This window comes from Podarcis bocagei (genome assembly GCF_964188305.1).
Source record: "Podarcis bocagei genome assembly, chromosome: 2".
NCBI classification, from domain to species: Eukaryota; Metazoa; Chordata; class Lepidosauria; order Squamata; family Lacertidae; genus Podarcis; species Podarcis bocagei.
Window position 1 is genome coordinate 25,519,138 of NC_138126.1, and position 20,819 is coordinate 25,539,956.

The window sequence follows — 20,819 nt, forward strand, 5'->3', positions numbered from 1 at the left end:
ATGGCTGGTTTCACCTGGGCTGCCCCACCTCCAGCCCAAGGAGCTTTCAGAAGGGAGTTGCTGCCACAGGCGTCATGTGGACGCAGGTTTTAATGAGCTGAACAGTGGTAGATTATGAGTCAAGGGGGTGTGCATGAACTTAGTGATTAGTTTGTGTTTTGGGCTGCTGTTTTATTCATGCTAACAGGGCCGTCTTAAGTATATCCAGTGCTGTGGTGCAAAGATCCCACCGGCACACCCCTCCCCCCCGTTTCCCAGAGTTGCTGACCTTTTTGAGGCACTGCCGGCAGCTTTGCGGGGCTGGAGGAGGCGGGCAGCAGCTGGAAGGCGGCTCCTCTGGCAGGGAAGAGGTGCAGGCTCTGGGCGTAGCGCTGCTTCAGCGAGCCGGGCGAGGGCAGCAAGCTGATGCCAGGAGGCGCCGCGTCCAGCCTCCGCCTCTTCCCTGTCGCCCTCCAGAACTTGGCGCCCCGGCGCCCCGCCCCACTTGCCTCTATGGGAAGACGCTCCTGGTTGTTAATATTGTTTTATAGCTCATAAGGGCTGTATTGCTTGTTCATCACATGGTGCAACTTTTGCTTTAACTGTGATTTTTTGCTTATTTTTCCGTTGCTGCTCTGTTAACGGTGTTGCCTCACTGGCGATTTGTTAATTATCCCATATGTTTTATGCCGTCTTTGTGATGGGCTATTACATTCTATCTTGTTATTATTATTAATTTATTATTTTATTCCATGAACCACCCCGAGATCTCTTGATGAAGATCGCTTAAATAAAATAATGAATGAATGAATGAATATTGTGTGTATTGTGTTGATGAAGATCAGTTAAATAAATAAATAAATAAATAAGGAATGAATGAATGAATGAATGAATGTTGTGTGTAAGCCACTTTGGGGTTCATTTGAATGAAAAGCGACGAAAAAACAAAACAAATCAAAAACACCAAATCGGACTGTCCGTCATCTGGCTCAGTCTGCCCACACTGGTTGGCAGAAGCTCTCCAGGATTTCAGAAAGGGGTCTCTAGAGGCCTACCTGGAGATGTCGAGGATTGAACCTGGGACCTTCTGAATGCAAAGCAGATGCTCTACCGCTGAGCCACAGAACCTTCCCTGGACCACAGGTTCCACATCCCTGACTTAGGACATCCCCCTAGCATCACAAGGACCAGCTTCTTTCTGTCCACATCGATCTGCATGCACACAGAGAGGGAAACAAAGCGAAGCCCCTGTTTCTGAAGGCAAAAGGTTCTGGAAGGTGGCTGCTAGATGATCTCACAGCTGTTCTGTTTATGAACAGGGAAGAGATGAACAATTCTCTAAACGGGCGAAATTCACAAGCCGCCGAACCCCATTTAGCTCAGCTGTGCCAGGGGGAAAAAGCCTTAACCCGTGAACCTCTCCCACGGGGACCCACTTAGCACCAGGCTTTATGCGTTGGGGTCAGCCACTGCCGCAGGCAAAAAACAAACAATAGCAGCTGGAGTGGAGTTTAATGTTTGGAAAGATGGGCTGCGTTAACAGGCCAGCGGTTTTTCTCCACACCGTGGCTGAGACCAGCGAGGTAGGGCCCACGGGCCAGCTGCAAGCGCTTCGAGACAGAGGTTCGCCCAGGTCAGCCATCTCTCCATGAGCTCGTCCTCCAACATCTGAATAAATATTAATACGAAGAAAGCCTCTGTTCAGGTGATCAGGTTCAGACAGCACCAGAAAACCTGCTTTCTGGGCTTGCAGACTGTTCCAAAGGATTTCCCCCGCAGGGCTCTGAGCCGGAAGCGAAAGTAAGGATAGCGACTCCAGTGGGAACTCCGACACCCAGAGAGAGGCGCCAAACAGAAGATTCTCCTCTTGCAAACTCCACACAGAACACGGGGGGGAGTCTCTCCCGCAGGTCAGCCCCACTTAGGTGCAACAACTCCCCCCAGCACTGGCCAGGTAGCTCTCATAGTTCTCCTCGCACCGTCGGACGCAGCGGCAGAAATAGCTAGGGTCAGCAATGGCCTCCAGGAGGTCTGTTTGAACCAGGCAGATGTTGTACAGCTCGGAGGTGGGGGTTGTGCGGAGACAGCTGCTTCCTCGCCCTGTGAACATCTGCCGGGTAAAAGAAGAGAAAGCCAAAATTCTGAGGCCGTGGATGCGACAGAGGAGCAACAGAAGAGCAAGCTGCCAGCCAGCCCACCCCTCTCCTCTTTCACATGTCTCCTTTGGTGAGATGGAGAGGTGTTGGACCTCAAGGTAACCCAGAAGCCCCTTCTCTCCAGAAGCCTGACAGTCTGGATGCCACAAAACTGGAGATGGTCCAGCCCAAGGAACGGGAAACAGATTAAGGCTCTTAGAACACAAGTAGTAATGGCAGAGGATGCCACTGAGTGTGTGCAGAGTGGCACCCCCTCAATACAGAGAAGTAAGCGTCTACCTGCCTATGATCAGGGGTTAGGAGGAAGGAATTCCAGAACAGAGCCTGTGGCTTCCAGCAGGCCCGAGGCCTCATTAGAAACTGAGGCTGGCTAGGACAACAGCAGGGAAAGGGAACTTCCGGCCTCTCGGACACTATTTCCTCCAGCAAGCATTCAGTCAAGAGAGTGTCAAACATCCCAACAAATATATAACGAGCGGCTCAAGTCCTGGGGTCTCAAGAGTGGCCGTTGGGGACCGAATGCTGCAAGCTATGGCTCAAACTCGTATGGGAGGGTGAGGTGGGGGATGACGACTTTGTAGTAACTTGCTTTGGGTTCCCTCTCACTGGAAGGAGCTCTACAAGCCACTCTTCCTGAAAGCACTCCTTGTGGAAGATGCAGAATGGCGAAGCCCTTCAAATGCATTGGCTCTCAGCTTGCGTGGCAGCGGGATCCTCTCCTGCCCCAATCTGCATATAGACTACTCCTAAGGAAAGGACGCGGGTGGCGCTGTGGGTTAAACCACAGAGCCTAGGACTTGCCGATCAGAAGGTCGGAGGTTCGAATCCCCGCGACAGGGTGAGCTCCCGTTGCTCGGTCCCTGCTCCTGCCAACCTAGCAGCTCGAAAGCACATCAAAGTGCAAGTAGATAAATAGGTATCGCTCTGGGAAGGTAAACAGCGTTTCCGTGCGCTGCTCTGGTTCTCCAGAAGCGGCTTAGTCCTGCTGGCCACATGACCCGGAAGCTGTACGCCGGCTCCCTCGGCCAATAAAGCAAGATGAGCGCCACAACCCCAGTCGGTCACAACTGGACCTAATGGTCAGGGGTCCCTTTACCTTTAAGGAAAACACAGAATGTTGTTCCCTGTATAATCTTCAATCTTGGCTCATGTCCTTACTGAACAGCACCTAAAGTGGCCTGATCTATAGGAGCTTCAGGTTGCAGAAGGAAAAATTGGACTGACATCCCCTCTCTTGCCGGAGCCCTTGACTGAAAACATGCCCAGTCCTCTCTTCTGCGCAGCCTTGAAATGCGTCGCAGCCCTTTCTTGCCCAGAATCTAGCAGGCAACCTCCAGGAAGCAAAGAGCAGACCAAAAAACTATAGCCAGAGGAGAGCAAGCTGGAGCACGTTGTGTTATTACAGCCACTATTATCCGCCGCATTTTTACACTAAGGTGTCTCAAAGCGACTTGCACAATAAAAACAGAAATAGCCCAGATGATAAAACCGGCGATAAAAATAGCAACGGCCAGAAATAAAGGAATGTGATCCATGCACTGAAGAGGAAAAAGCGGGATCGAGATGGAGGCTGACCTGCAACTGGCCTCCGAAGCCAACAGATTTGACCGGGAGTCTGCAGAAGCACCAGAGGTCACCTCCACAGCGTTCTCTCTAAATATAATTTGGCCCAGGGTCATGCGGCCAGGGGTGGATGAGGAGCTGCTGCCCTGCTCGGGAAAACGGGCTCAAACGTTCTGCAGATAGGGCAGAGGCGGCGCTGGGAGCTCCTCGCCTCTAGTGCAAAGAGCTCTTTGCGTTAACTGATCGGCTATTAAGTACTGAATGCAAAGGAAGGAAACTTCCTTTCTTTCCAAAACTGAGGGGCAGATAGCATCCCTTCCCATGCGCAGCAGAGAGCCCCAGGAGGCCATTGTCATGGCTGGACTCCAGCAGGAACCAATTAACCTTTCCTGCCCAGCCGTTCCTCATTCTGCCAGCCCAGCCGGTGCCAGTGCATTCCCTCCCATGCCCTCTTGGGAGGGTACACTCTCAGTCATGCACAAAGAGAGCTGCCACAATGGCCAGATCCTTCCCACTCCTTTCCCCAGAATCTCACTTCTGAGCATGCTCCTCTGGGGAAGCTGCCCTTTAAGCACAGAGGGCTGTGAATGAGCTTCAGACCACTCGGAGGCAGGATGCTGGGCTAAGGCAGGCGGCAGGGATGACTCACACCAGCAAGAGCAGGCAGCACGCACCTGCCATTCTGTGCCAGCAAAGTCTCCTCTGCTCACCTGTGCTTAAAACAGGCAGCTGGCTTATCCCTTCCACCCGTTCTGCATCTCCTTTGGGGCTGCCCAAGGGTTTCCCCTGACCAAGCTAGGCGTTTGGAAGGCAGCTCTGCCATCTAAGGGCAGCACAGGGTTTCAGAGGTGGATGTCAGAGGGGCATGTTTTCGCTCTGTCTCAAAGCTCTGGCCACAATCCTTCACCGGCCCAGTCTAGCCCACCTCCCAGGGTTGCTGGGATGATAAGAGAATTATAAAGAGGATATGATCTGATAAGTGAGGTGGTTTTTGTTTGTTTCTACACTGGAATATTTTAGAGCAACGATCCATGGCAACGATACCCGAGGGTGGATGATGGTGTCGGCATCGTTCAGGCGAATGTTGTCATCAATACAGATATGGTGGGTGCTTGTGTCGTGAGGGTCGATCCAAAGGGGCTTCCCTCCTCGGCTGGAGAACTGGTTCCTGGCCCACCTGGAACACACACACACAGAGAGAGAGAGAGAGAGAATCATCACTTCTATGGGGATTTTTCCTAGGCTGCTGAAGCGAGAGTCTGCAATGAATCTTAGCAAAGACCCCACCAGCCCACCTTGTCCCCCTCCAATGCAACGAATGGAAACAAGGCAAGAAATGTATTGCATGCAGTGATTGTAAGGGTCAAGCTGGCATATTCTTTCCACATACAAATACCAACTCAATTAATACATCTATTCTTATCCTACACAATTTATTCTGCTTTCACGGTTCAGCATTTGAGAAGATTTAGATTACTTTTGACAAGGAATGAGATGATAAAAAAAGAAAAAGTTCAGGTCGATGGCGGACAGGGACTAAGAGCCAAAAAAGATGGATAGAAGTTGCGCTGGCTGTTCACGATCCAGCTCTTCACCACGGGAACCTCCCTCTCATTTCAGAGCTCTCTCGTGAGAATACAAAAACATTTCCAAGCTCCTGTGCAAAAGAAACCTGCTTCTTCAAAATCATATTTGAAAAGCTTCTTAGGCTACCACCACAGGACCCTGCATGGGAGGGGGAACTGCGAACAGGTATGCATAATTCTCAGTGCAGGACTTCACATGCAATGGGAGCTGTTTGTGCTCCATGTACCACAAAACAGAACCCAGCAAAGGGTGAAGGGCCGCCAGTGTCTGCTGAAGGGCTTAGGCAGGGCAAGCCTTCCAGTACTCAAAACAAATAGATGCTCAAGTATTACAAATGAGTTGTGCTCAGCTTTGGCTGGCTACATTGCCAGATGGCCCAAGAGTCTATCTTTTCTAGATCACAAAACTAACAGGTTTGCTCAAAGCTTCCGGTAGCTCAGACTGCATGTCAAAGCAAGAGAGTTATTCCCAACAGAACTACCTGGATTTAGCACAGTCCATTCCCTGCCTCTCTCTCTTTTTTTTTTTTTTACTGGTACAGGACAAGACGAGCCCTCAGTCCTAATCTCAGCAGCAGAACAAGGCAGAGTCAGGTGGATCTTTAAGAACCAATGGCGACTTTGCATTTTAAACAATTGCTCTCGGGTATCTTGGCAGATGTGAGATCAGTAAGGGAGAGGTGGTGAACCTATGGACCTCCAGACGTCGTTGGACTACAGTTTCCATCAGGCCCACTTAACATGGCCTTTGATCAGGGATCATGGGAGTTGGAGTCCAAGGGCATCAGGTTTTCTATCCTGGAGGAAGGAAAGGAAGAGGCAAGCAAACATGTCTCAGCCCTGCAGGAATGTCAGGCTGGGGACAGGGGAAAAGGGAGGAATCTCTTTCTTTCATCATCATCATCATCATAATAATAATATCATCATCAACATCATTATTATTATTATCATTATTGTTAGGATTTATACCCACCATCTTTCTCTAAAGAAGCCCAGAGTGGCAAATGTAACATTCAACTAAGCGCTAAGTGTGTACATGCAACAAAAGTCTCCTTGTGCACTGAGACTTTGCCCCAACCCTACTACCCTATGCCCCTTAAACCTGCTCTGGGTTTTCCTCCCACCTGCCAGAGCAGATTTAGGCGCACAGGTGGGGGGGGGGCGGGGAGTCCCATTGCACAAGGGGACCTTGATCCATGCATGCAGCAACTTAGCTGAATACTACAATTCTGCAATACTAATGCAATTAAGACAAACCTAGACAGCATCTTAAAAAGCAGAGACATCACCTTGCCAACAAAGGTCCATATAGTTACAGCTATGGTTTTCCCAGTAGTGATGTATGGAAGTGAAAGCAGGACCATAAAGAAGGCTGATTGCCGAAGAATTGATGCTTTTGAATTCTGGTGCTGGAGGAGACTCTTGAGAGTCCCATGGACTGCAAGAAGATCAAACCTCTCCATTCTTAAGGAAATCAGCCCTGAGTGCTCACTGGAAGGACAGATCCTGAAGCTGAGGCTCCAGTACTTTGGTCACCTCATGAGAAGAGAAGACTCCCTGGGAAAGACCCTGATGTTGGGAAAGATTGAGGGCACAAGGAGAAGGGGACGACAGAGGACGAGATGGTTGGACAGTGTTCTCGAAGCTACCAGCATGAGTTTGACCAAACTTCGGGAGGCAGTGGAAGACAGGAGTGCCTGGCGTGCTCTGGTCCATGCGGTCATGAAGAGTTGGAAATGACTAAACAACTAAACAACAATGCAATTAAAACTTCTAAAAACTTTGGACGCTCAAATTTATACCAGCTGTTCCCTACCCGATGCTCTACAACTGTTCTGGAAGACAACTGGATGACAACCCCCACAGTTCCAGCCAGGATTATCAGGGATAATGGGAGTTAAAGTCCAACAGCATTGGGAGAGGGGGCGCCACGTTGGGAAGGCTGTTTTAGACCCCAGTCATTTGCCTGGCTCAGAAGCGACTGTCACGTGAGGACACAAGAAATTTGTGTGCTGATGGGGCAATTTTAAAAGTCTGGCCAAGCTGGGGTTTTTTGAAAGCCACTATAAACGAATCACCGACATCACCCTAAGTAAAAGCACATCAGTCGCCAGAGGCTAAGAAGCAAGCCGCCATTCTTATTCCTCACCAGTCAAAGTGATCCTGGAAGCCACAAAGGCCTTCCCTGGAGCTGAAGTAGAGGTACGGTTTCCTGTCGCCATCTTCACTGGAGATCCGCCCTGCTCCCTGAGTCAACACCACCTTTCGCTTGCTGCAACGTATCGTTCCAGGACTGACGTCCACCGGCAACTGCGGAGAGGCAGAGGAGGGGTGAAAAAAGCAAATGAAACACAGATCACTCTCCTGTCAAGCTCTCAGCAGCAAACTTGAGGTCATCAAAGCAGAGCATTGTGTGCACTGAGAAGAGGAATCACCCTGAACTGGACCTGAGGATCAAGGGCGTTGCACTGGCGAAGGAAGGTGGGTGCGGGGGGTGTGGTGCGCACCAGGTGCCAGCCATGTGGGCGGGTGATATCACCGCACCACCCACCCCTGCTCGCTGCGCGGGCAGCCCCCACGGACGCTTGCTGCGTGGGCGGTGGGCCGCTAGGGATGATGCTGCCACAGGCGGCTAGTGGCGCCCCCCCAATGCTCACAACACGGGTGGCTAGCCCCACTCCTGCGGGCCAGCTAGCCCTGCCCCCGCACAGCTCCGGGTGCTGGGGCAGGTAGCTCCGCCCCTGGGGCGTTGCCCCACCTGGATGCAAAAGGGGGCTGTCCCACCAAATGGATTAAGGCCTCCTTCAGCCTTCCCCAGCCTAGTACTCTGCCCCCGTTTTGGACTACAACTCCCATCAGCCCCCGCCAATTTTGCCAACAGTTAGGATGCCGCGAGTTGGAGTTCAACAACATTGGGCACTCGGCTGGGCTACTTCCAGGTGATCAGCAGAAACTTTCTCAACTTGCGTGTGAATGTTCTGCTCACATCAAGCAGTGTTGCATGTTAAACCTGGAGCTGAAATGGATGTAAGGGCCAAGCGGTCTTCAGAATTCCCTTTCTCATAGCCGGATGCCTCTGGGAAGTAGGGAATGAGAGCAACAGCCTGTTGTGTGCTACCAATATCTGATCTTGACAGAAATACTGTTCCTGGGTATGGATCTCAACTGCAACAGCTGAAGAACCCATGCAGTATAATGGACAGCAAACTCTATTGCTGAGATCTGGGTGGAAATATCCACTCAGTCATGAAATTTACACAGGGCAGCTTTGGGCTGGTTCCCTCACCGTTAGCCGAACCTACCTCACAAGTATGAAAATGGGATCGCCCCATGAGCGCAATGGAGGAATGGTGAGATAGAAATGTAACACATTAAGTAATAAATACAATTGCATTACCATCAGACATCCCCTAACGGATCACAAAGGTTACCATAGCTGAATTTTCTCGGCAGCTGGCAGTGCACCAGAACTGATGAATGTGGCAAAAGTTCAGTCCTTAACAACACTGAAATTTACTCACATTTAATTCCAATTATAAAGGAAGGCTTTAGGTGTCAAAATATTTATTTGGTCCTCTCAAATGCCACTAAGCATCAACGGATGGCAGAATTTGTCTCTTCTCATGCATCAAATGCCTTCTGTCTAAGCAGAGAGCCAGCACTGTCCAATCTTGTGGACAGTGCTTTGGACTTCAATCAAATGCCGCCTTAGTCACCATCTTGGCAGGCTCATTGTTGTTTGCTTCAGTTTCTCATCTGTAAAATGGGAACATTACGTGCCCCAAGCTGCACAAGGAGTACAAGCTAAAGTCTGCAATGCTCTACCCATCAAACCTAGCTAAATAAAATAGGGCCTAGGATTCAGAGAAATGTGGCAAATGGAGGATGCACAGGTGCTTAAGAATGGAAAGGTAGGTACAGGGACCCACAGCAAGGGCACAGGAAGCTCTGCAAGCTAGAAACAGACCACCTCAAGATCATTTAAGTCATAACCAGGCTTTCCCCAGTTCCTGAAAATTTAGCCCATTATTCAGAAGCTTCACTTTGGAAGTAGAGACAAAAAACCTCCTATTTTTAATGAAAGCTGAATTCCTCCAGGATTCCAGCAAAGCCACCAGGATTCTTCACTTTCAAACAAGATATTGCAATGTATAATGTTGGCAGCCTTGGTCCCCAAAGCGCAAAGGAGAGTCCCTATCAAATCCAAAGCTCCACACCTCCAGTTATTATATTCATTTCTTATCGGGCAGCCTAATTAAATAATGCCGGATTTAATTTTGGCTGCCTACCCTTCAGAGAGAGGAAGCAATCAGCTGTGAGCTTGGCAGGATTTCCTAGAGGAGGGAAGAAGAAGAAGAAGGAGGAGGAGGAGGAGGAGGAGGAGGAGGAGGAGGAGGAGTTTGGACTTGATATCCCACCTTTCACTCCCCTTAACGGGTGTAGAATCAGGTAGTCTGAACCTGCATCTCACAGGACACCAACAGAGGCTGCATGGAAGGCCAGGACCTGGGAGGGAGACCAGGGTTCAAATCCCCACTCAGCCATGAAGCTCACCGGGTGGCCTTGGGCCACTCACTGCCCCTGAGGCTAACCTACCCCACAGGGTTGTTGTAGGGATAAAGGAGGATGGGGAGAACCAAGTATGCCACCTTGAGCTCCTTAGTGGGATACAGAGGCAATAAATAAAAAGGTGTCTTCAGCGGAAGGGCATCTAGAAAACTGAACAAATAAAAAAGGCAGAAGGCACTGGGATCAAAGAGCCTCAGCCAAGCTTGCTGGGCTTGCGGAAAAGGCCGGTCGTGACTAAAGCAGCAAAAGCAATGGAGGAATCCATAGAATCATAGAATTGTTGAGTTGGAAAGGACCCCAAGCATCACCTAGTCCAACCCCCTGCAATGCAGGAATCTAAAATGTCCATAAAGGACCCCCGACCATTAGGTCCAGTCATGGCCGACTCTGGGGTTGTGGCGCTCATCTCGTTTTCTTGGCCGAGGGAGCCGGCGTACAGCTTCCGGGTCACGTGGCCAGCATGACTAAGCCACTTCTGGCGAACCAGAAACGCCGTTTACCTTCCCGCCGGAGTGGTACCTATTTATCTACTTGCACTTTGACGTGCTTTCGAACTGCCAGGTTTGCAGGAGCAGGGACCGAGCAACGGGAGCTCACCCCGTCGCGGGGATTCGAACCGCCGACATTCCAATCGGCAAGTCCTAGGCTCTGTGGTTTAACCCACAGCGCCACCCGCGTCCCTAAAATGTCCATAACAGATGCTTAAAAACCTCCAAGGAAGGAGAGTCCACAGCCTCCCGAGGGAGACTGTCCCAGGGCACTCGTTTTTTGTCCACTCACCGAGACGTCCCGCAGCACAGGGAAGTGGGGGTGCTCCCCCTCCAGGGCGCAGCGCACTGCCTTCAGGACGCGAGCCAAGTCCGTGCCAAAGGTGCGGAAGACGACGGCAAAGTGCCTCCCTTCCCGGTGCAGGCTCTCCAAGAGGCGGAAGAAGGAAGGAAGCACCAAGTGGTAGCGCTTGCCCCGCTGGCCGGGGATGGAGAGCAGCGGGTGAGGCTGCCCCTGCCACTCCAGAAGCTGCAGGTGGCGCTTGTGGAGATCGCGGAACGTCCGCCCGGGGGGCGTGTCCGTGAATCGGGTGTTGCGGCCGTACTGGGAGTAAAAACTCACGGCGCCCGGGCAGGGAGGGACCAACGAGGGGGACTCGCTCAGCCACTGCCACTTGCCTGGAAGGAAAGAGGAAGGAAGTGAATTGAGGGCAGGGGTCAGCAAACCTTTTCTTTTTTTAAAAAAATCATTTTTATTTTCCATTTAAACAATCCAATCAAATCACATTAATATTCCAAATTATACATATACATATAAAATAATCCAAGAATTCTGCCAAATTATCTGTTTTCCCATGCTTCAAGTTCAGGGAGTGAAGTTGGGGGTCAGCAAACTTTTTCAGCAGGGGGCTGGTCCACTGTCCCTTGTGGGAGGCCGGACTAGTATTTTGAAGAAGAAAAATGAGCAAATTCCTATGCCCCACAAATAACCCAGAGATGCATTTTAAATAAAAGCACACATTCTACTCATGTAAAAACACGCTGATTCCTGGACCGTCTGCGCGCCGGATTTAGAAGGTGATTGGGCCAGATCCAGCCCCCAGGCCTTAGTTTGCCTACCCATGGTTAAAGGTCTAAAGGAAGGAGGAACTCACTCTCTCTTCCACTGATGTGCTCACACTCTATCCTGGGCCCTAAGTCCCAGCACAGCTTCACTTACACCTTCAGAGCCAACGCGAAGCCTGCGAAGGGGACAGAGCTTTCCAACAGAATATCTGTTTGGCATGCAGAAGGCACCAGCATCTCATAGGAAAATAAGAGCCTGCTGGATCAGGCCATTGCCCCCCCCCCCGATCCAGCATCCTGTTCTCACAGTGGCCAATCAGGTGCAGGATTCGACCACAAGAGCACTCTCTCCTCCTGCAGAATCTCAGAGATCGGCTGGGAAAGACTCCCTGCACGAAATCCTGGAACGCCACTGCCAGTGCCTAGAATGCACAGAGCTCAGCGCCCTAAATAAGGACCTCCTTTACAGCAACCTTTACCAGCCCTTGGCCCTCCGGATGTTTTGGTCTACGATGCTCATCGACGCTAGCTAGCACATCCTAATGGGAATTGGGAGTCCAAAACACCTGGAGGGCACTAGGTTGGCAAAGGCTGCTTCCGTGTTTCCGCAGCAGCCTTTTATTGAATACCTTTTTTTAAAAAAAGTGGGGGGCTGCTGGAAGGAAGAGAACAATGCGCAGTGAAGTAGAATACAAATCTCTCACGCAAGTGGCGACGGTTCAGACAGAGGGCACCTGAAGTCAAACAGCTTAGCTAAGTACATGTTAATTTTAACTTCTTGGTGCTCCCGCAAGTGTGCGAGAGAGAGAGTTGGCAGGCGGCTTTAACCTAATTCTGAAGAGACCAACAATATGTAAATGTGCCTGGGCGAGATACAGGATGCAACAGCTCCTTTGATAAGGTTCCCTTTGCGCAGAACAAAAAAGAGCCTGATCTATAAGGAGACTTGGCTCGTGGGCGGCATAATAGCACACGGCGCTGCCTTGCAGCAGAGCGCCAGGCTAGTAGTCTCTTGGTCCAGATCCAAAGCGCCGAGGATGTAGGCAAGTTAGCCTTGAGCCTGGGATGAGATACAATGGGCAGGACTGCCCTGTTTGCTTTCCAACGCTAATGCTGAGAGGGAAGGTGGCTACTTCCAGTCCATTTTTAACCCACCTTCCCACCTCCCTGTCCAACCCCTTTTCCCTCTGTGGTATGCAGAGTACAGGTTGGGAGCTTGCCAGAAAGAGGGCAGTACCAACTCAAGGTGGGGGGAAAGCAAGGCAATCATAAAAAGATGCCGAAGAAAGCTTTTCTTATTTACAAAAACACTCAATTTTCTATCATTATGTATAATGCATCCGGAAGGCTCTCTTAAAAGACAAAAGAAACCCCACAAGCGACGCTTGCTGCCTCTGATGAACAGGACACCATACTTGAAAATGCGTTAGGCATAATAATAGAAAATTGGGAGTGCATTTGTAAATAAATTAATACTATTTTCTTCAACAGCTGGTGAGGGTTGTCACTTTGTTTTTGGTGGTCTGCTTGCGAACTTTCTTAATATCTAAAAAACAAGGGGGTGGGTTGTAAATTTTTATTCTGAAAGTACTGTATGGCCCAGAGAAAAAAGTCTGAGAATCACTGCACTATAATAATAATAATAATTTATTATTTGTACCCCCCCATCTGCCTGGGTTTCCCCAGCCACTCTGGGCGACTTCCAACGAAGATTAAAAATACATTAAAATGTCACACGTTTAAAAACTTTCCTGAACAGGGCTGCCTTCAGATGTCTAGGTGTGCGTTAGCACAACGGAGGCTTCCCCCAGCCCCTCCTCCTCCCCACAGAACAGCACATGGGGGTAGGAGAGGGGAGACTGTTCCATCAGACAAGGAGAGATGCTTGTGCTAGCAGAGTAATCTACTTAGCCCTACATTAAATTATCCCCCAGGCTTCTGCCTCCTTCCCTACACACCCCTTGGCCATACTTTGTTTCTCTGAATCACCTAGCCTGAAGATCAAAAATGATTTTAAAAACCCAAGCAATTCTTATTTCTTGCAGAGTTTCATCCAGCCATTGAACTTAAGTTTTATGTCAAAGGAACTGGGATTTCAGCTGCTCGCATGGCTTACCTGTTGGGTCGATTTCCCCCCAGGTGACAGTACTCAGGAAATAGTTCAGAGCAGCTCTGGGGTCCTGACCGGTGACAGCATCAGACACTATGATAGTGTTGTTTAAGTCTATGTGTAGAACCAGCTTCCGTTTCTTAGGGCTTAAGATCACCCCGGAAAGAGGGACTAAGCTGGTGGTAGTTCTTGGCTGCTGGCAGTCCATTTCTTCATCTTCTTCTCTTTGGGCAGACTGGCCACGTTGCCCTTCTGCACAGCTAGGATTGGCGACCTGGTACTCCTCTGCAGAATTTCTTACACCATTCCCAAGACCATCAATCTCAGAACAAGATTTTCTTTTCATCAAGCTGGAACTACCGGAGACGGACTGTGTGCCAACTATTCCAGGAGTCATCTCTGTACATATGGTCATCAGCTTGGGTTTCAAATCGCTCAGATCCGTGTTGGAAATATCATCTCCTGCAGTGCAGCTGCCAGAGAGATCCCTCTCCCTTGAAGCCGTTGGGTCACTCATGGGCTGGGATGAATTAGGAGGGGGATGCCGCCTCAGGCTCAACTGTATGGACAAGAAGAGTAAATAGTCACTATTTTCCCCTATGTCATTCAATGTGAAGCAGAAGCTTATACAGTGGGACCTCGGGTTACATACGCTTCAGGTTACAGACTCCGCTAACCCAGAAATAGTACCTTGGGTTAAGAACTTTGCTTCCGGATGAGAACAGAAATCACACGGTGGCAGCGGGAGGCCCCATTAGCTAATGTGGTGCTTCAGGTTAAGAACAGTTTCAGGTTAAGAACGGACCTCCGGAACAAATTAAGTACTTAACCCGAGGTACCACTGTATAATTAGATCCAGGTTCACTCAGCTATAAAGCCCACTACATGGACTTTCTACTACTCAAAATGGTGAATTGTTGAGACTAAGGCACTGTGGGAATAAAACAGTGTGCTCTGATCAACTTCATAATCTGCACCCTCAATATCCTCTGAGCTAATTTGTGCCATTTCTTTTTATAGATGAGCGACTGAAGCAGAAAAAAATGTTTACTTTCCCCAGACCATTCCAGTGAAAGCCAATCCACAAATTTAGCAAAGCTATCATACTGTGGAGAAAGTGTATTGACTTCCTAAGGTTTGCATGTGTCAGAAGAAACCGACAAGAAGGTGCATTGAAAGATTTGTATTTATAGAAACCTGCCTCTAATTAATCAACTGATCAATAACTGAGCTGGTTCTGAACTCTAGTTTTAGGAAGAAACATAGGAAGCTGCCTGTGGCATTTGCCTCCTAGGTGGGTCATAAGGAAAGGGTTAAATGAGTGAGATATGATTGGCCAGTGGGAATGCAAGGGAGGAGTAAAAGTTAGAGTGGGAGGTTTTGAAAGTCAGTTGAGGTTTGGGAATTGGAGAAGGAAGAGGGAGGAATAGGCAGTGGGTTGGTAAAGTTGTATTGTGAGAGAGTGAGAGGAATTGTTAGGTGGAGTCAGATAGATAGTTGGGAATAATCAGTTTGAAGTTGTTAGGAACTAAGATTAAGAAACTGCCAAGAAAAATTAACTGTAACCATAAGCTTGTTCCTGCATTTAAAAATAAACTTGATTATTTGTTAATGTTAACAACTGACTGGACTCCGTGTGTCCCTGCAGCAGAAAAAGCAATCGCAGTGGTGGCACAGGGTCAACAGACCGTCAAACATCCGGGGGCCCTGTGTGATCGCCACACTGCCTTATACCCAAGTCAGACAATTGCTCCTTCTAGCTCAAGATGATCAACAGTGACTGGCAGTGGCTTCCCAAGGTTTTCAGACAGAGGCAATTCCCAGCTCAACCTGAAGATGCTGGGGACTGAATCTGGAAACTTCTGCACTCAAAACACATGCTCTGCCATTGAGAAATGGCCCTTCCTCTAACATGGTTTTTTAGATCACACATGCAACCTACTCCCTTATCTATTCACTAAAATAAATAGTTTGTCAAGCTGAATCCAACACTTTACCCACCAGATGCTGTCAATTCTGGAACTAGAACACCGCAGAGACTCCAGCATACAAGGCCTGACCAGGATACACCCAGCGCCTTAGATTCACCTGAACTTTCTCCTATGGTTCTTTATGTCCCTCTTTCAAACTGCCCAAGCACTAATTCCCACCATACCTTGCTCATCTGTTTCCTCTCCTACCTGATGTGTTGGTGTACACTCACTCCGTCCCACATAAGCAGACAGCCATAAGCAACAGCTTGCAGGCATTCCATAGCCACCTGCTCACAAACAAAAGGAAGAACTTTGCATAACTGAACTTAGACAAATCATTGTCACAAGATGTGTGGGAAACAATTAGCAGAGAGAGAGGTTCTTAAAAAAGGGATTAGCTGCTGCCAAACATATGAAGGTAGAGTCTACCACTCAGAGTCTACTACTCGCCACACTTTAACATGGAACCTCAGCATTCAGGGCACATTTGTATGCAAGAATGTTCGGAGATCTTTTCTATGTGTATTTCTGATCACCACATGCAGGAGACAATGGGGAGTCCACCCCCCCATTCTTCCTGCTTCTCAGTTTTCCAAAAGCAAAACAAGATAGCCAGTTGCAGAGGACTTGATTGATCTTTGTTCTGATCCAAAAAAGGCAATGCAACTTCAATTCAATCCAATTAAACTTTTTTATTGCACTAGCCACAGGCCATGGCAACTGATGTTTTTATTTCCACCTCTGGCAAATACATTTCATACAATATGTAAGGAGGACTGTTATTCCACATCAAAGGCAAAACAGAACCACCAAATATTTTCTCGCAAGAATCAGGAGAAAGCTAAATATTCTACTGTTCTTTACTCCTACACAAACCCGCCTTCGCTTAAAAACCAAGCAAATTAACCACAGACTTGCACAAAGCTGGCCAGCAATTCCGCTGTGCTTAACCGCACTTGTTGCTTTCAAGCCAACTGCAGAACCCTAAGGCTGCCCTCTTTCATGTACACACCCTAACGTGGGAATAAAGCTCACCGAACACAGCTGAGCGGATCTGCAGCAGGGTAAACCCGTACTGCAAGGCTGGCGATTACCAGTTCGGTGAGTCCCGCAGGTCAGCCCACACAAGTCACAGAATCATAGATTTGTAGAGCTGGAAGGGACCACAAGGGTCATCTAGTCCAACCGCCTGCAATGCAGGAACCTTGTTGTCCAACATGGGGCTCGAACCCACAACCCTGAGATTAAGAATCTCATGCTCTTAAATACACTATACAAATTTATACAATACAGTTGTACCTCGGGTTAAGTACTTAATTCGTTCCGGAGGTCCGTTCTTAACCTGAAACTGTTCTTAACCTGAAGTACCACTTTAGCTAACGGGGCCTCCTGCTGCCGCGCAATTTCTGTTCTCATCCTGAAACAAAGTTCTTAACCCGAGGTACTATTTCTGGGTTAGCGGAGTCTGTAACCTGAAGCGTATGTAACCTGAAGTGTATGAAACCCGAGGTACCACTGGGAATATCGTATATTGCCATTTGTGTGTGCATATTTCCGCTTTTATATGTATCTTGTTTTTCTCCCTCTCACTTTTCCTTCTTTTCCCCCCTGTATCACTTGATTTGTTTTAACTGAAATCACCTTAATTATACATTGTGTATGTGTGTGTGTGTGTGATGCTCTACCAGTTGACCTACCCCACAGGCATAGCAGCATTTTCTTAAGCTTCTTAATTTCCTCCAGCCTGACCTTAGCTGCCTCTAACCCTCTCATGGCATCCCCCTCTTAGCCACCATCACAGGGCCCCCCGCCCCAGGGGCCCTCTCTCCACACCCAGCCCCAGACCCCCAGGGGTCGGGGAGAAAGGGACTAGGGTAAGCGGGTCCATGAGGCTCGTCCTCTCCCATGAGACCTCTGGTGGGAGGGCGAGGGGTGGGCGAGGGGTGCCCTTCCCCTTCCTCCTTCCCAGCCCTGATCCAGCCACGTGACCCAGTCCCGACAGGCACGACCAACAACCGCCATCCCCACCAGCAGCGCTCCCCCTCCCCCTCCCCCTCCCGCCCCTTCTTCTCCACCGTTACCAAGATACCGCCGCTGCCCGGCGTCCCACTTCCGCTCCGGCATGTAACCATAGAGGGTCTTTTTCGCTCGGCGCCTAGAGACGCCTCTTCCTCCCCTTTTGCGTTTCCTCGTTGCGCTTACGGAGGCTGCGGCGCCCCCTGGCGACCGGACTCCGTTTTCCGCTCAAGTTTGCCCACTGCTGTTCATTGTGGCTGGTTGGTTTTTGCCATTCGAGAGCCATTCGAGTGGCTGCTGCGTTGGCTTTGGCACTGGCACGTTGCGAGTTTGATAAGAAAGAAACGACGCTTGGTTTTTACACGTGTGCAGGGGATTGAGGAAACCCAGCCAGATGGGCGGGGGTATAAATTATTATTATTATTATTATTATTATTATTATTATTATTATTATTATTAATACCGCTCCATTTAAATGAAATAATAATAAGACTTAAGAAAAAGGGGGAAAAGACCGCTCCACTTTGGTAGGGAGATGAGCGTTTTTAATCACCACTCGCGTATCTGTTTTTGAACCCCCTGCAAACAAAGCTAGCCCATCGCGCACAAACATTTCTACAGTAGTTTTAAGTTGCTTCTTGCTGTGGTGCTAGCTTTCTATTTGCAGGGAGGTGTTTGAACAAAAGGGAACGTTCAAAAAACAGCATGCCTCACAATCAGAAGAGCTCCCGATTCATCAGGAGCATCTGTGGGTCCCCAGATGTTGTTGGACTACAACTCCCATCATCCCTGAGCTCTGGCCTTACTAGCTAGGCGTGATGGGAGTTGTAGTTCAACAACATCTGGGGACCTACAGGTTGAGAAAGGCTGGTTTAGACAAATATTTTTAAATGGATTGATCCAACAAGCCAGTTGTTAAAACATGACAACACTACTACTAAATGCAAGATCTCTGGAAGGAAGTCTTCATTCCAACTGACTTGAGGAGCTGGATCAGGCCAATGGCCCAACTATTGCAAAATCCCGTTCTCCACGTGGCCCCCTGCCCCCTGCCCCCGCCCCCTGCCGTGGTTTCCAGCAATTGGTACTCAGAAGCATTACAGTACTGCCCCTTAGTGCGGAGGCAGAGCATAGCCATGATGGCTAATAGCCATGGATATTCGTCTCCATGAATTTATGTACTCTCTTAAAGCCATTTAAGTTAGTGACAATCGCTGCCTCCTATGGGAACGAGTTCCGTAGTTTAATCTGATGAACTACAGTTGATTCCATCATTTCAGAACTTTCCTGCCTGAAATATACAATTAGAAGCCAAGGACTCACAAGATAATGTCTAGATAGACTCTCCGGACTGCCCAATAGCAGGGACGGGGGTGGCGCTGTGGGTTAAACCACGGAGCCTAGGACTTGCCGATCAGAAAGTCGGAGGTTTGAATCCCTGCGACGGGGTGAGCTCCCATTGCTCGGTCCCTGCTCCTGCCAACCTAGCAGTTCGAAAGCATGTCAAATTGCAAGTAGATAAATAGGTACCACTCCGACGGGAAGGTAAACAGCGTTTCCATGCACTGCTCAGGTTCACCAGAAGCGCTTTAGTCATGCTGGCCACATGACCCAGAAGCTGTACGTCGGCTCCCTCGACCAATAAAGCGAGATGAGCGCCGCAACCCCAACGACTGGACCTAATGGTCAGGGGTCCCTTTACCTTTACCTATGCCCAATAGCAGGTGGGGTGAAAACATCATTGGCAGAGTGTGAAGTTGCAGTTATCACAACCTCCCAATAACAACAACAAAAAAAGGGGGGAAAGAGGAAAGGAAAAAAATCTCTGCAATGTAGTTTGCATAACAGGCAAATCAAAGATAATCATGCAAATTAAGTGTGCTTTTGGAGCAGCATACTTCATTTGCCTAATTTCTGGAAAATACTTCACCCCTACTCCTACCAACCAACAATCTGAAACAGTGACAGGAGAAGCAAAAAGTGTTTGCCTGTTTGCATTCTTCAGGAAGCAAGCTTTTTTCAGAGAGCATTTATTTTAAGAGTATATATGCTGCCGATCAATAAACATTAGTTTTGGGGTGGTCAGTAAAGGTCCTTCTGTCCACTGCTCCTCTTTGCTCATCCCTAGAGGATCCCTGTTACAACTATGGATGTATTTACTTTAGCAATGTGCTGGGCATTTCATGGAACACAGGAATGAAACCATCCCTATGGAATATCAGCTTGCCCTTTGTTTTTGTTGGCATCCTTTTGTCTGAAGAGGCAATGGCATGCACCGCTGGGGGTGAAGTCAAATCACTGCGAGAACCAAATTGGCCTCCCCGGGACGCAAGCCTGGGCAGTGTGTATGGAGGTCCTGGGATGCCCAGACGACAATACCAGCCTCACTGATAATGATAATGATTATTATTATTATTATTATTATTATTATTATTATTATTATTATTTTATTTATATCCATCCTCCCCAGCCAAAGCCGGGCTCAGAGCGGCTAACAACAGTAAAAATAGCACAATTTACATAAAAGCACAGTCACTTAATTGAAATACTTTCTAAAATCAGTTCAGAATCAAATTAATGGCAGCCATTGGGCTCGAGTTCTATGAAGATTACAGAAGGAGAGAGGGGGTCAGACTGTGCCTTGGCCAAAGGCCTGGTGGAGCAGCTCTGTCTTGCAGGCCCTGTGAAAAGATGTCAAGTCCCGCAGGGCCCTAGTCTCTTGTGACAGAGCGTTCCACCAGATCAGGGCCACAGCCGAAAAAGCCCTGGCTCTGGCTGAGGCCAGCCTAACCTCCCTGTGGCCCGGGACCTCCAAGATGTTTTTATTTGAAGACCGTAAGGTCCTCCGTGGGACATACCAGGAGAGGCGGTCCCGTAGGTACGAGGGTCCCAGGCTATATAGGGCTTTAAAGGTTAAAACCTGTTAAGTTGTGGGTGAACATATCAGACGACATAGTGATTCTTCAAACAGCTCTTGTTTATTCACAGGCCAGAACAGAGCTAAACTGAAGGGTTCAGTCAGCCTGCTTATATTGAGCTCCAGTATCTGAAGAAGTGTGCATGCACACGAAAGCTCATACCAAGAACTAACTTAGTTGGTCTTTAAGGTGCTACTGGAAGGAATTTTTTTATTTTTCCAGTACAACGTAACTGTAACAATTTTCTAAAACTATCCAATCACTGAACGTCACTTTCGATCCCTTAATTGCATAACTATCTACAGTATCCCCCTGCTGGTCCAGGGTGAGAACTTCAGTACATAACAAAACCAGCACCTTAAACCTGTGGTCCAAAGGAAAGCAGAGCAATACGTT

General features: G+C 48.8%; 1 protein-coding gene and 1 long non-coding RNA gene across 2 annotated transcripts in view; one reads left to right on the top strand and one right to left on the bottom strand.

Moving 5' to 3' along the window:
• The window catches only part of LOC308581308, a 129,185-nt gene extending 113,806 nt beyond the window's left edge, over positions 1–15,379 (top strand). Inside the window, exon 2 of the long non-coding RNA XR_014004955.1 lies at positions 14,610–15,379. This is a non-coding gene — a long non-coding RNA (uncharacterized lncRNA). The remainder of the gene's footprint in view (positions 1–14,609) is intronic.
• LOC308580796 (uncharacterized protein) lies at positions 1,476–17,740 on the bottom strand. The gene is made up of 6 exons (XM_081182972.1): positions 17,571–17,740; positions 13,523–14,075; positions 10,634–11,019; positions 7,434–7,594; positions 4,743–4,875; positions 1,476–2,089 (listed from the first exon to the last, which is right to left on the bottom strand). The coding sequence occupies exons 1-6, from the start codon at positions 17,619–17,621 to the stop codon at positions 1,901–1,903; spliced, it is 1,473 nt and encodes a 490-aa protein (XP_081039098.1). The 5' UTR covers positions 17,622–17,740; the 3' UTR covers positions 1,476–1,900.
• Positions 17,741–20,819: the final 3,079 nt, after the last annotated feature.

Coding starts and splice junctions, on each gene's coding strand:
- LOC308580796 (XM_081182972.1), bottom strand. CDS start 17,621: ATGGTTACATGCCGGAGCGGAAGTGGGACGCCGGGCAGCGGCGGTATC. Junction 14,076..17,570: donor CGGGCAGCGGCGGTATCTTG/GTAACGGTGGAG, acceptor TTGTCCATACAG/TTGAGCCTGAGGCGGCATCC. Junction 7,595..10,633: donor CTGTGCTGCGGGACGTCTCG/GTGAGTGGACAA, acceptor GCCTCTCCGCAG/TTGCCGGTGGACGTCAGTCC.